Source organism: Convolutriloba macropyga, chromosome 7 (genome assembly GCF_964194025.1).
Source record: "Convolutriloba macropyga chromosome 7, txConMacr16.3, whole genome shotgun sequence".
Classification (NCBI taxonomy): domain Eukaryota; kingdom Metazoa; phylum Xenacoelomorpha; order Acoela; family Convolutidae; genus Convolutriloba; species Convolutriloba macropyga.
The window spans coordinates 17,556,078-17,572,640 of record NC_134474.1 but is presented as its reverse complement, the minus strand read 5'-3'; the positions used below and the strand labels follow the sequence as shown (position 1 = coordinate 17,572,640).

Here is a 16,563-nt window from a genome sequence, read left to right as displayed (position 1 = left end):
CAAAAATAAGCAGTATAAGTCATAATATATTACATTAGAAAGAATTCTCTCTTCCTTTAATGTTTAGCAGCAGTTTTTGAAATAAATCCAAAAACAGCTTTTCATATAAATCAAAGCCTTTTTCATATCAATCAAAAACGGTTTTTGATATAGATCGATTTTGGATATAAATCAATGACAAACAGAATCAACCAGATGTCAATTGCAAAAAAAAAATAAACCATTTCACAGATTCGACGAATCATTCGGAGCCCCACGCAACTTGTACGTGCGTTCATTGAATAATTCTTTATATATAAACAAGATTTGGGCACTCCAAAAAAGCAATTAAATATTTTATATTGAACAGAAAAGTATGCCTTGTAGGGCCGATTGACTCTAGATGCTTAAAGAAAAGCATTCAGTTATACGCGTTGAGTTTATATATACATGATATCAGATGATTTTTTTCTATAAATACGATGCTAGAATTCGAACTCGCATGTTGGTGCTTCAATTAAGGCCATGTGATTCATGCTGAAGTCATCTATAAATTCTGGTTGCATCCTGTACCACTGCGAGCTTCTCGATGAATGTCAAAGTTTTCAGTGACTTCATCGAACTCGCATATTTATAAACTCTATATTTATAAACTTACTTCTATATTTATAAACTCTTATGTAAATAAATAGCTGCTTATGTAGCGAAAGAATTCAAGGATGAATAGAAACAGCACAAAAAGAGGACTTGTTGAGTTGTACAGAAAACTTAATTCAAATTGCAAATAAAACGAACGTCAAATGTTGAAATGTCAAGGCGAATGGGTGTCGGCAAAGTAAACCCAAGTAAAAGTAAGCCCACATAAAAGCAGGCCAAGTTATTTAATATTTAAGTAATTTTTAAGAAATAATACAATGATAACCGTTAAATCAAGAAAGTGCACAGTAGTTTTAATATATAATTTATTCTAATGCACTAAGAAAACAAAAACTTCATTTTTCAAGGCATAGAGTAGTTGCGACCCACTGTGGACCACTGCCAATGGCCAAGTCTCTCATCCACTATGATCAGGCAAGCCCACCGGCCCGCCAGGAACAATATATAAGAACGCTATGACGGAAACTTTTGACTTACTTGACCTCTTTTTTCAAAATTCAGCTTACTTGCTTATATGTTTGCTTGACCGCCGCCAAATTAATCAGTAAAAAATTTAGCAGGAAAAGAAATTAAAATATCTGAAAAAACCGCTCAGCTGGAATTAGATAGGTCGGAAGGAAGTGCAAATAGAAATGTCACTGGCGATCCAAGTTATCTGAATGGTATGAAACGTCTACCAACAAAACAGCAGGACTTGTTTGTTACAATAGGGGCAACGCATAAAAAAACTCATAGCGATTCAAAATCCAGAGAAAATTGAAAAACTTACATAAAACCATCGAAAGAAGACCCGCGAGTCAAAAATTTAAATTTTGGAGGCTCATTGTTTATTTAGATTTTGGTTTAAAAAATTACAAAAGCAGCGAAGATAACTCAAAAAAAGCTCGACGTTATTTGCACTTCATTGATTCTCAACTTAATTCAACACGGAAAATTGAATAATCATCTTTGATCATGTAAGCCGTGTCACGCATGATCAAAACTGCCGGACTCACGCCAAAACGAGGGGAAAAATAACGCAATCAGTACAGTCCCTGAGCAGTGGAAATCATTCAGAAATTACTGTTTTGAGCTTTAAGAGCTTGATTAAATGATAGCAATAAAAATCATTAGGGAAACGGAATTAGGGAAACGGAAAATGAGACCACCAACATCCCATGCTATCACTATGCTATTACAAAAACAAGTCTGGGCAGTCTTGCCAGGTGACCATATTATCACAATCAAAATTTGGGAACCATTATTTCTCAAAATACTTCCTTTAATGAAGTACAAAATTTCTCCATGTGACAGAAAAACAGGCTGTATCGCTCAGACTTGTTGCTCAGGACTTAATAAATGAATATTATTTAAAAAAAATATTGAACCAATCTGAAAACGAAATTATTATTCTTCAAATTATCTTAAAACCATAAAGTACAAAGTTTAATATTATTAAACATTATATGAATAAATATTATTAAGCGAGAATAAAGTCTAATTTTGGACTCAAAAATTAGAAAACTGCCAAGAAGTAAGATTGCAATCATCACTGAATAGGTCTTGGTTATTTTTTTGGAATCAATTCAATTATGGTAACAAAACGGCTAATTTACTAGCAAGAGCTGTTCTGTCAGACTACATAGACTAATTTTACTTATTTTTTGTAGGATCTATTGGGCGCTTCGAAAAAAAAACAAGCAGGCTTTCAGGTTCACATTTGCTAATTCAGAGTTTGTGAAAAATTTCAGAGTGGAGGAACAGGTCTTCCTTTGCTAAAAAAATGGAAATTTTGACAATCACAAAAGAAGCCTATGCTACTTTCTACATAATTTGCTGCCAGTCAAAAAAGATAAATTTTGAAGTCAATGAATTCGAAGATAATAAAACCAACACTTTTATTGGTTGTCGTTAACGTTAAAATAATTACGAGCGACTAAGAATTGCATCAACGATCTATTTGCAGATTTTAAGCAGTTGAGAGATCTTGAAATACTACAATAATTTCATTAGAAGATTGCATTTGATTGCATAAGACCCAGGGTTGAAAATTGGTTCTGTTTTTGAAATTCTAAGCATTGTTTGTTTGTTTTAGTTATTTTTCGCGGTTCTTTATCAAAAATTCCAGGCGCAGCGTAATTCTTAGATCATATATCAAAATTTTAACCACAAGTGTGGTCAAGATTAGCGCTGTCCGTAGCCATAGCCTTCTCTAGACATGAAAGACCTGCAAATTTGCCATAAATTTCACTTCCTTTCTTGTTATAACCCGTCTCCGTTATTTATAACCAGTCCCGCCTAACCTCCCTAACACAGTTTTCACCACACGACACACGAAGAACTCTTTTCAAAATTTCCAGTCAACAGCAAAATCTCCGGAGAGTAATAACTCAATTTGAACAAGAGGGTTGCAATTTAAAATTTAAGTCGTAATTCAATTTAACTCATCACAACATAGCAGGGGATTGTCTGCAAAAATTTAGTGATAAATTTCAGAGCAACTTTACCGGTGACTTTGTTTGTATTCGCCAATGCTAACTTTATCTATCATCACGTTTGCAAATCATCGCCATATAATTCTTAGCAACATTCTTAGCTTGTTTACACTCAATTGTTCGGTGCCTCTTAAGGAAAATAAACAATTTCCATACCAAATATTTCCATGAGAAAAGCTCGTGTCATACCTGACCGATTTACCTGAATTGGGAAAGGGAAATTGCTGAATGGAAGGGCTTCCATATTGGAATGAACCTCAAAGGAAAGCAAATCTATACATCTATGCACTATTGTGAGCCCAAAATGGGCAAAATAAGCGCATTTAATTGTTTCCTCCTCAAATTGCTTTGCGGAAAATTCAATGAAAAAAAATTTCATTTGTTTTGAGCATTTTGTGCGTAAGAAACGGCTATTGTTCGAGAAACGGGGAGGCAATATTTCAATCAATGAGGTTCATATGTAGGTCGATGAAGTTGAATTCATAGTTTTTCGGTCACATTTTTGCTCAAAGCAGTTGACATTGAGGTAATTCAGCACTCAAATCATTTGTTATATAAATTTGTTTTAGATCTTTAAATAAGTTTAGTAAAAACTAAGAAGACGCATAAGACAGTTCTCTTAATGTTATAAAAATATTCTTTTTAGATAGCTGAATATGAAGAAACTGAGGAAACAAACAAACTGCAGAAGATTAAAAAATAATTTGTAATCTGAAAAGTCGTGCAACCTAAAATAATTTGTAACCCAAACTTGTGCAAATCCCAAAATATACCAAGTTTTATTCAGGGCAAGAACAAATGTATTATTGAAAGCAAATAAACTTCTAACAAAGGAAACTTGATTATAATGCTGTTTTGTGAAACAAGCATTTCAGATCATTGGTAAAAATCAAGCTTTTTGTTCCGACCCCACTTGTGGGGGGGAGGAACTATATACTCAAATGGGTTTTTTTTGTTCAGTCAATTTTGGCCGATCGATATATTCATAGTAGAAAAATGTGAGTGGTATCATTAAAAAGTTCGTCCAGCGTAGAATTCAAAATTTAAAAGATTTTTTTGAAATTTGTGTTTTGCGAGGAGTTACCGAGGATTGAAGTTTTGTGCGAAAACGGGATAATTAGCATGATTTTGGTCACATTTAGTGTAACTTTTCCTCAAAATAAGACCTTTTTAAACAAAAATATTAATTCAAAATTTAATTTCAAGCCACAAAATCGATCAATTACGAAACTCTAATAGACGAAAGGCGATTAAAAGTCTAGTTATGGTCTCATAGGGAAGTTAACTATCAAAAAAATTCAAGTTATTTTTTAGAACTCCTTTTTTTTTAGAAATGTTTTTTGTTTTCTTAAGTCACCTAGAGACTAGTCATTTCTCATATCGAAGTTCCGTTAATGACAAACCTGATTTACAGTCTAATGAAGCCCAATGAACAAAAAATTTGTTTTTAGGGAATCGCTCGTGTATTTTTTTTGGCTTCGACTCATAGTTTTCGTAATTTTAAATGAATTTTTGATTTCCTTTTTGAGGTTTTACTAAATTTTGTTGGAGTCCTATTGCATAGACTTTTTAACTATAAGTGCAATAAATTTCGTAAGGAGCAATAATTCAACCTATCTAGAGCTTTGAGTGGACAGCTAACGGCTGTCAAGACTTTAAAAGTGATTTTTCGAGAATTTTTTTAAACATTAACCGATCCTAAACTTCTTTTCGTGAACAGTAAGTCAGTCTCAGTAATGAAAGGACCCCCTTTCTTTCTACTGCAACCAGAATTAATCTGGTTACTAGCTCTATTTTCTAACTCTTCGTTATATGACTTCAATGCCACAAGATTTCAAAGTTAAAAAAAGTTTCGATATTCTCCTATTATTGGTCCCTCTTGAAATTATATTACATTATCCTGATACTGATATCTCCCAGTGGCTTAGGGAAATTGTTCAATGGATCATGCTAAAGTTTTCAGAGAAGAGCTTACGGTTTAAATGGCTTCGACACTTTCTTGTCGCACTTTTCTATGGAATTTTAGGTTTTTGTCTGAATTTGTTGTTGTTTCCATAGTCATAAGACTTATTGTAATGTCTTATTGATTAACTATGCACGGAAAAATTCATTTGCCTCCAATTGAGGCATAACTGAGCTTATTTATTAATTTTCGTTCAAAGCTATTGAACTTAATGTCTGTTAAGACTTTCATTTTAATGATTTTTCGGGAAATTTTTTTAACATTAACCAGTCCTAAACTTATTTTCATGAACTGTAAGTCAGTCTCAGGAATGACCAAACCCCCTTTTTTTCTAAGTCAACTAAAACTAATCTGTTTAGCGGTTTTATCTGCTAACTATTGGTGTTAAGACTTCTATGCTCGAATTTTTATTTTTTTTTTAAGTTTTAAGATATTTTTCTCATAATTTTGGTTCCTTTTGGAAATTCAACACATTATCCTATTTCTGATTGTTGCATTGGCTTAGAGAAGACGTTAGAGGGATCATACATAAAAGTTTCAGAGAACAGTTTATGCTTTGAACGATTTCGACACTTTCTTCTCGCACTTTTCTACATAATTTTTGGATTTTGCCTGTTTTTGTTGCTTTTCATAGTCAGTTTTTTATTGTAATGTCCTTCTGATGCCTTATGAATGACAAAAATCCTTTTTGTCTCCTCATGACGTAACATAGCGTTATTATTAGCTTCCGTTGAAAGCTATTGATTTTAATTGCGTTGATACTACGGGTTTTCTCAAAAATTTCGTGGTTTTAATGTTTTGTTCCTGTTTGTTGATTTATTGGAGTCAAATTTTTTAAAAAAAGTATCCCATTGCTGTTAAAAAATTATTTGAAAGTAGAAAAGTTTTTACTGAAAAATTCATTTCTTAATAGCTTCGACAAATTTCTCGCTCAATTTTTTTTTTTGAATTTGCTCTCTTGCCTGTGTTTTTATTCGTTAGGTAGCCGTTAAGTGTTGACCATTCTCATCAGCTTGTAATTAAAGATCGAATAAATTATGTTACCCGAAGCAGTCAGTTTATAGCGAATAGTCTTGAAGTTTATGATATTATAAATATTTAAGATTTTAAAGGATTTGTCATTTTTTTCAGTTTTTGTGGTTCTTTTCGTCAACTTGTGACTTTTTCTCATCATTGAGAGGTCCCATACAATTCCTTGTTTTTATCGAAATTAACATGTTTACCAATTTTCTGAAATAAAGGATGTTTTGTTTGTTTGACAAAATGCGTTTTGATAAAAAATTATGTGAGTGGTATATTTGTGTTCCTTTAGCACAATCGCGTAATAACAGATCCAAATGATTTTCAAATATGGCCCAATTGAACTTATTTGTTCATTCAGTATAATTTTATCTGAGTTAGTAAAATTAGAAATTGGAATAAAAGTGCATAATTTTCAGACAATAGCTAATGATTTCAATGGCACCAATAGTTTGTGTTTTCGGAAAGTTTGTAAACTGCTGATCGTAATTTTTGTTAGTGTTTCTGCTTCTTTAGTCCATTCCGATGGCTTAGTAAAACCAAAATCAGGTCCTATTGGTTTCATTATGACTTTTTAGTAAATCTATCAAGAGTTATTTCGTTAAATGCTATTGTTTTTTAAGACTTTTGTTTATTTTGTTAAAATTATTTTGTTTAAAAAAAATGTTAACTGATTTTTGATTATCGCCTCATTATTTCTTCCGTTTGTCGACTTGTTACCTAGTCTTATTAAGGAAAAACACTATTTGCAGCGTAGTTAGGAAAAATTAAATTTGTGTAGTTAGGGTTTTGTCTGATTATAATTTGACGTTGATACTAAGTGCTTTTAATTTAGATATTGAGTTTTTGCCGTGCAATTTGTTTTCCATTTTGTTGTTGTTGTCTTTTCTCGTAGTCTTTTTAATGGCCGATCTCGTTGTAATGAGGCATGGCAATGCTTAATTCAATTATTAGTTTGGTTGTGTCACAATTTTTTTAAACTCAAACATCTATTTTTGTTTATCTCATTGTCAAAAAATTAAGTCAAAAGACAGTTAAGTCAAAAATATAGATGAGCGCGGGTCGGAACATCATGTGCGAACGCACATTAACGAGCCGCCTTGTTAAAATCTATAATCGAAAGGCTGGATCTTTTCAATCTCCCCAGTCCTATATAGCCAATAATTAGGAGCCGGAAAATTATTGTTTGGCTCCCTTCTGCAAATGTCATTTTTTTTAATACCTACCTGCCGGGCATAACACATCAACAACCATTTTTGGAACAAATTTCAAGAGAATAAAAGTAGTTGATTCAATTACAAAACACATAACACCAACAATCGGTAATGTGCGTTTGCACATAAAATCCGACCCCGAACATCCGCACGTCTACTGAATGAGGAACGGATAGAAAACCCCAAAAAATTGTATATGAACAAAAAGATCTCCTCCAACGCAAATAACTCAGTGGAGTAAAAAATGCCGCATTAGATTGATGAAATAAACCATTATTAAGAAAGCAAACCAAGACGAACAACAAAATCAAACAACGATAACAACATACATTAATTACATCCAAAACTTTCCATGCATTTTAAAAAAAAACAAACTTATTAATAGGGACAAAATAGCGTCGGATAAAACTGAAACAAAACAAATTAAATTGTACTTCACTAGAAAAGATATGGGACCACTCAATTATTAGACTAGGTAACATTTAGACAAGAAAGAAAAAAGTTTAAAAACTGGCTTATATTTTTCAAAACAATTAATTTCGAAGTAACGAAAACCATTAGATAGCAATTGAAAACATAATTATGATCACATACGCCTCTATAAGAAGGCATTAAGACCTGTCATTATTCAATTTTTTATTTGGTTCCAAAAAAACAACAAATAGCGACAACAAACAAATATTCAATTAAAACTTTAAAAATGTTCAATTGAGCCTTCCTCAAAGGCCAATAATGTGGTATGGTTTTTTTTGGATTTTAGTATTCCAATATTGGACCACAACGAGACTTGCTATAGCTGGTCGTCCATTAAGAACAATCAATTGTTTCTAATGTTATAGATCTAGATAATTTGTCAGTTAAAAGATCAAAAATAAATGCTGCGTTTTTCATAATCATGGAGTAAAATTAGCAAAAAACGGCAAAATTTGAATTCCAGAACACTTTCAATGGGATTGGAAGTAGGAATAGCTCTCTCTGTATTTTACAAAGATTGTGTTAGTCGTTTTTGGGTGTGTAATTCCAGCAAAATTAATCAAAGTGATCTAAAGAAGCTTATTTCGTGCAAGTTTTGCTGAAGAAGGCTGATTTTTGAAATACTTATCCAAAATTTTAGCCAAAAAATTAAATCAAAATAGTCAACAATACTTTTTGCCTTTTAAAATAAAATTAACAATACTTCTCTTAATAATTTTTACATATTTTAGCAAAATTGACGAAATTTTGGGCATAAATTCTGGAAAATGTGTACAAAAATAAGGCAAAGTGGTCTAATATTCACAAAAATTTAAACCACTATAACTCGCTCTAGAAAACGAAATTCAAAAAATCTTTTTAGTTCCATATTTTACGCAGGACGGGTTTTTAATGATACCACACACAACTCTCTACGATCGGTCGGTCCCAACTCTCTACGATCGCTCGGAATATATCGATCGGTCCCAATTGACTGAACAAAAAAACCATTTGAATACATAGTTCCTCCCCCCTCAAGAGGGGTTGGAACAAAAATGCAATAAGAGCAAGATTCTGATTGATGCTAACATTTTTATGCACGCATTCATTTCAAACTTCAGATCAATTACTATTTTCTAAAGGCCTACTCATAGGAAGCATTTCAAATGCATACATAGAGTTTAAACATAGACCAATGGGGTGTCTAATCAATTGGGGGGCTAGTGGACAAGATTCCAAAGGTTGTCATTGCACGTAAGGGATAAGATGTTATACGGTTCAACAAATTAAAACCCCCTAATATAGAAAAGTAATTTTATGACAACTATTATTAAGTTTGATTATATTAAGTATCTGTTTCGGCTGCATTAAGTATTTTTCTAAATATTAATTTTTTCAAAAACCTTTTTTTGAAAACATAATTATAAACTAACGTCGGAAGAATTAATCTCGATCGACAGGCGGGGCAAATAATTTATAAGTGCGCAGCTTAGAAGTGCTTTATGAGTGCAAAACTCGACCCCAAAGTGGTTCGTACCCCGGGCCTCTAGGATGTCCATCTGACATATTAACCACTACGCCACAGAAACTTTGATTCTGTTTCGCTCACAATCGTTTTAACCAACAAACTTTATTTCAGAACGAAAGCAACTTAGATCACTCAACAAAGCAGTACTCAGGCGTAAAAAAATTAACCCAAGAAGTCAAAGAAAAGTGCAAAACCGTTAATCGAAAAGTTTGCATAAAAAAGACATACGTTTATAATAATTGCCTCAAAAGTTGTTCGAGATCAATTAAAACCATATTTTTGTAACATCTATGAGGGATGACTTAAATTAAATTCAAACTGCGCAGTTCACCTCAATTGTTACTAAGTTTATTAAATAAGTTAATTAAATTTACTGTTTACACGTTTAGAGAATTTGACAATCCTTACCTATAAAACCCTCTTGACAAATACAGCGGTGACCACCTGGACTATCATCATCAATAACACAAGTTCCGTTATTGTGGCAGTTGACGAATGTACAAGTTTTTTTCTTAGTACAGAATGGTCCCTCGTAGCCATAGTGGCACTCACAAGTGTATCCAATCTCGTTATCTGAAACGAGAGAAATATTTGTGAATGACAAAAAATGAAAGCATTAGTAGACTAGGCATTTAAAAACCTGCCGATGACTTGTCAGATCTAAGTGATGTGTTTTTCATAACATGCGATAAGATTCTGAAGACCACTTTTCGACTAGTGCTTCGAATGTAAAATACTTAGTTTGAGAGAATCCCGATAATTCTTTTTATTTTCATTTAAAAAGTTCTACTGTGCTGTTTTTAAAAGTTCAAGAATTCAATGACGCTGAAATTATAAATATGTTAAGATCATTTATGATTCCATATTAGACATTAAAGGTTTAATAGTATAATCTTGTAATGTTTGTTAAGATTTGTATATAAACTTTGTTTGATTACTAAAACATTTATACGCTCTGAGATTGATTAATGAGAACCATATATGCTCTTATACGGATTATACGAACAATATACGCATCCTTCCCAATGATGTCTTTCCCACTTAGTAGGGGATATACTTTGTATGCCTACTAATATGTGTGGTGATGCTTTTTAGAATTAAAAGTGGAATTTTAAAATAATTACAAATTAAAGTGGAATGAACCTTTAGCAACACAAATTCCGAAATCACACTTGTGATTAACACACGGGTCCACATTACTACAGTCATCAGGGTCCGTTGTCTGTCGTCCGTCTGGGCACGAACAGTAGAAGAGGTTCTCTGTGGTGTTAGTGCACTCGTATTCGTCACACGGGGTGCGACTGCATGCGTTAAACTGCTCACACCTGGGGCCATAATAGCCCAAGAGACACATGCAGTGGAACGAGTTCTCACCAGTCACTGTACAGTCTCCGTTCACACATATTGAAGACGCACAAGCTGAAAAATAATTTTTAGTTTTTAAAAAAAAATTTCAAAATCTTTTAGATTATTTTGCGCCAAAGCCTTGTATTCACAGACAATCGCCACTCTCACTTTTGATTATTTGGTTGCTTTGATACCAATATTTTCATTTGGCTGCTAATGTTGACAGCTTGTTTTCAACAAAAAGAAAACGAATAAAAAACATAGCACGACAAGTCCTATTACAATCCAAAGAACTGAATGAAGAACTAAAATACCACTATCTGTCCAGCAGACCATTACGAATCAAAAAGACTAACATAGCACCAAAAATGTAGAGATAAACAATAACGGCATTCATATGTATACACTTTCAGGATAATCGTGTTCAACTCCATGCTTTTCAATCGAAACTTTCGCAAGGCAAAGAAGAGGACAATGTGAATGAAAAACAAAACTTGCTGGATATATATATATATATATATATATATATATATATATATATATATATATATATAGGCATCTATCAATAGGCAAAAGCAGGCCAAAACAAAAAAAGAAAACAGCAAAAACACTGAATAGTAGCATCATCCCCCTGATGTCACTGTCTTAAAAATCGAAGTTGTAACTCTATAATTTTGCACATGAAGGCAGTACCAAACTCAAAAAAATGTTTGACCACTTTGACCAGTTCAGGAAAATTAAAATTAGCAAAATCTAAAAACTTTGAAAATTACCAAAATAATATAATTATTGCTAAAACATGCAAAAATACTAATTTACAGGGCAGCAGAAGCCTGTTTGCACATCTAAGATACAAACAGAGGCAAAGAACAGAGTTTTTAGGCCTATGTCCTCAAAACCAAATTTAAGCGAATACAGTCTACGCACTGAACAAAAAAAGCTTGGAAAGGGCTCCGTTTTTCCCTGAAGATTGAAAACAAATGAAAAAACAAAATTTTCACAAAACTACAAAAGATTAAATTACTCATAATAATATCTTCAAAACGATTTCATTGCCAATAAGAACTATCAACTATCTCAATTTGAAGACTTACAAAAGTTCTTTAAAAAGCTTACATGCCCCTAAAAGTCGATGAACTCGAAAAATGGTAAAAGATTAGACAAAAGAATAGTTAAAATTGGATTAAAATTTACTAAAATCTCTCATATTAATATCCTTCAATCTGATCCATTTTCAATAAAAATCCAGTAGCACATTTTTTTTGCCCTCAAAAACAATCAATTGGCTCGCAGATATCTAAAAAACCTCAAAAAATGACAAAAATTACAAAAAGAACTTTGAAAAATTGCAAAAAATACTACAACTTTCTGTATTTAAGTTTGCATTACCAAAACATGTATCTCAAAAAACAGTTATGAAGAACATTGCTGTTGACTTGCACATGACTACTGGGAGCTTAAACAAATGTCAACTCAAGTTCACTTTTAAAAAAAATTATAAAAAAAAACAGACCAAAACATGAAAAACAGTACATTTTTGCGCTCATAAATTAAAAACTGACATTTCTTCTTGAATTTAGACGTTCCCAGTACCTCTAGTACATAAATCAACTCAAAGACAACTACAGTCAACTAAGTGCTTCTATTGCAACTTAACTCCCGCCGAGATTTACTTGTTTATTGCGTTTCAAAAACTAAAAGTCATCAGAAAAAAGACATCTTTAAGAAAGACAGCACACCAATACAATCAAAATCTTTTGATTGTAATTAACTAGAAAGCAATCTATAGCTTCTCAATTGTTTCTTTGAATTGTATACTTAGACACTAGTAAGGCTCTATGTTAAACCCTCATGTCCTCAGACCTTTGCAGTTTCTCAAGAGGAAAAGCCAAATGGATTTTGTTGACAAATGTAAACATCGACACCTAATTCGAAAATTTTAAATAATGGTGATTCCATAGATTCACAATGCGATGCTTCTAATGCCATCAGCTACCTAGTGCAAAATCACCACCCGAATCATAGCAGTACTTATTAACATATATATATTTAGCCAGCTAATATCACTAATAGCAAGATAGTGGACCGCTGCTCGCGCCCGTGCATCTCATACGCTGTCTGATATAATTCGAAAAACCTGTACCAGTCAGTCAAGCGCTCCTAACAGTCACTTAAAATATTCATTTAGCTTTACATTACAATTCGGCTAAATGGTATCTTATGGCATAATTTATTCTATTGAGTTTACAATACTTTCTTATTTTTCTTCTCTGATTGATCAATAAATTGCCCCTGAATTCTATTCAATAATCACCCCCGCCTCTATTCAAAATGAGAAAATATTTGGAAAGACCATCACGATGTTCAATCGGAATCGAAATGGCCAAAAGAAAAATATTTCAGTGGCAACCTAATATTGCAAATCGTCCAAAGATATCGGTAATCAAAAATTTCAATCAAATTTCTAACACGCTGTTTCAAATGCGAGCAAGACAGCAACATTAGCATACGTCTGCCTGGTATAACACTCCCACAAAAGAGCCAAAAAATTCGGTTGTTAGGATTGATTGAAAACATGATTTGAAAATTTTCATTACCTTGAAGGCTGAAAAGAAAAATTTGGCTAAAAGCAGACATGTTTTCAATTACATAAAAAAAAACAGATGAGTTTGAGAATTTTTATGTGATCTTGTCGTTTGCTGCTTGAAACAGGAAGGCAAGTTCAAGAGAGTTAGTTTAAACATAGCCTTCAGATTCCCCAGATTAGCGTTGAAATTGATTTTTTGACAGAATGAGCTGATAAGTCAGTTAGGCAATTGAATTTTTTAAAATCAGAATTTACCTTAAAAATATCCATTGCTTAATTGATTTCTTTCAAAAAATTATTATTGTAGCACCCTTCATAACCCTCGTCAACCAATTATATCAATTAGAGATGCCTAAAGTGACCTTAACTTACCAGATAATAAACGTTATTTTGGAGATTTACTTGAGATGAATTATGAACAAAAACTAATCAAGAGATAGAGTGAAAGCATGGCTGTTGCTGGGTATAAAAATAGCGTCACACGAATGAAAAGAAACTAATTAAAGGTTTAAAATTCAATTAAAACTGCTTTTTTGAGCATTGCGGTGGGGAAGTGAAAAATAAAAACAACAAGACAGTGGCGAAGTTACTACGCCAGCCTAAACCCAAACTGTGGACAATATTACTTGTAAATGAAATTTTAAAAAATTAACTGTCCTTTCTGCAGTCACTGAAATTTATGGTTTTTGAGCAAATAAAGTAATAAAATCTCTAATGATGAAACCCAAACAATTTCCCAGGTAATTGACCGTATTACCGTAATTACAGAATTACCGAATCAATTCCTTTTCGTCAATAATTCCTAATTGTTGTGATAAACTTATTAAATAGTTTCAGAGAACGAACATGACTACTTCTCAGAGTGAAGACGCACAACACATAACTATTTCACCGAGTAAAGACGCACAAAAGATGCCAGATCTAAGATACCACGATCAAACACCTCTCGCAAAAGCAGACAACAAGCGTCTATGTAGTGCATTGAGCCCGGAAGACAATGAAAGTGACCTTACTAAAACGGTTCAAGAAGCAATTCAAGCAGCAGTAGCTTCGTCAATGCCCGATATTATCAAAACGATTCAAGATCAACTGACTACGAAAATCAAAGCCGCCGTTGATGAGAGCCTTAAAAGTTTGAGAGAAGACATCACGAGAGAATTTAAAGAAACAGTTTTTTACGCCGAAGAAAGAAGTGACCTGAAAGCTAAATGTGAAAGTGAAATGCTGGAATCGTACAACAGACGAGAGAATGTGCGAATAATTGGTTTGCCTGAAAGTTCTGCAGATGTTATGGACAGAGTTGTTGATCTTACTAGTTTACTTGATGCTGAGGTTAGTGCAAACGATATCTCAATTGCTCATCCAGTGCCGACTAAGAAGCCAGGTCCACGTCCTCTGATTGTTCGTTTCTCCCGGAGAGTTGCAAAGGTAAATTTATTAAGAAACAAGAAAAATCTGGAAAATTTCGACAAACTGAAGAACGTTCGAATTTTTGAAGACATGACTGCGCCTAGACTGAAGTTTTTTAATATAATGAGGAGTGACAACAACATCGAGAAAGTTTGGTCAAGAGAAGGAACATTACACTACGTCAAAGCTGGAGGTGACAATAGAGTTTATAAAATCAATTCCCTATATGATGGTGGTCAAGCGTTGGGATACGACTTTTATACTGTACAGAGCTGCTTTAAAGATAATCGAGTTTTTATCAGAAAAAGTCAAGAATCTGGATCCTAATTTCTTTCTCCCTCCTAGTGCTATTATACCAACTACTATGTCTATATTAACTGTGAATGTTCGGTCGTTAAAAAAACATCTTAATGATTTGGAAGCACTTGTTCATAGTCTTGAGTCTCCACCAAATGTAATATGTCTCACCGAAACTTGGTTAACTGATAACGATGACATCGATTCCTTATTGGTTCCTGGCTATAAAAATTATGCAATTAAGAATAGAAACACACATTGCGGAGGTGTGATGATACAAATTCAGGATTCCATGTCCTTGTTAGAAACACACTCAACAGATATGGAAGAGACCCTTCTTGTCTCATTAGAGTATAAAAAGTACAGCTTTAAATTGGCTACTGTCTACAATCCACCAAGAACAAATAAACTAAAATTCGTCGAAAAATTGGATAATTTTTTGAATGAGTTAACGTCCCTAAATTGCCCTACCGTTGTAACTGGTGATTTTAACATTGACATTCATGTAAAGAACCAATTACAATCTAATTATTTATGTACGATATCTTCTAATGATTTTGAGCTTGCCAATCTGGAAACTACAAGGGAAACTTCTAACTCCGCAACTTGTCTAGACCACTTTATATATCAAAATTTGGCCAGCTCTGATTTTAGTGTACTAACTCATGAAAACTTCTCGGATCATTATCCTATCCTAATGAAGTGGCCACTTAATGTTGATACTGAACAAAACTATCTGCCGTTTAGAGACATAAGCTTTATAAAAAATCAAGAGCAACTGTCGAACTACTTAATTGACTTAGACTGGAGCCTAAGGAATCGATGTCCTTTTTTAGATTCTGATAGTACCAATGAATTATTTACTAAATTCAACAACGTTTTCCTGGAAACCACTAACAAGTATGCTCCTCTGAAATGCTTGACCGATAAAAAGTCTAAGGTACCGAAGTGGTTTACCAACTCACTTAAAAACTTGCGCTTCAAAAAAAATAAAGCACATCGAAACATGAAACAAAATCCGCAAAATAATGAGGCAGCGACAAAATTCAAATTATTACGCAACAAGTTTGAAACATGTGTCAAAAAAGCTAAAAAAGATTTTTATAGACAAAAATTTGAATCATGTATGGGAGACTCAAGGCAAACATATAAGTTAATCAATGATATAAAAGGAACTAATCGCAAAAGTTCGCAAGTACCGGCGCTCAACTCATGTAGTGAACGTTGCACTGATTCCAGCAGAGCTGACATTGCTGAGCAGTTTAACACATTCTTCACTAATGTTGGTCCGAAGTTGAAAGAAAAAATCAAACATGTTCCTTTACCTGAGATGAACGAAGTTAACCACTCCATGTATCTAAAACCAATAACCATTGACGAGGTAAGAGAAATCATTGAAAAACTAGACAATAAATTTTCATCTGGTGATGATGATATCTCTAATGTCATAGTAAAGTTATCATCAAATATCACGATTCCATACCTAACTCAGATAATCAATAAATCATTTGAAGAAGGAGTGTTTCCCGATGATCTGAAAAAGGCTAAAGTAATTCCCCTTCACAAGGATGGATCAAAACTTGATGAAAATAACTACAGACCAATTTCTCTTCTAATTGTTTGGAGTAAAATTA

General features: G+C 33.1%; 1 protein-coding gene across 5 annotated transcripts in view; it reads right to left on the bottom strand.

The window, feature by feature from the left end:
* Positions 1-16,563, bottom strand: part of LOC142342656 (uncharacterized) — a 201,459-nt gene that overhangs the window by 146,131 nt on the left and 38,765 nt on the right. For all 5 annotated transcript variants that reach the window (XM_075394110.1, XM_075394106.1, XM_075394109.1 and 2 more), the window contains exons 3-4: positions 10,432-10,707; positions 9,697-9,861 (exon numbers count right to left, since the gene is read on the bottom strand). In XM_075394110.1, the coding sequence (XP_075250225.1) occupies positions 9,697-9,861; positions 10,432-10,707 (441 nt within the window). The remainder of the gene's footprint in view (positions 1-9,696; positions 9,862-10,431; positions 10,708-16,563) is intronic.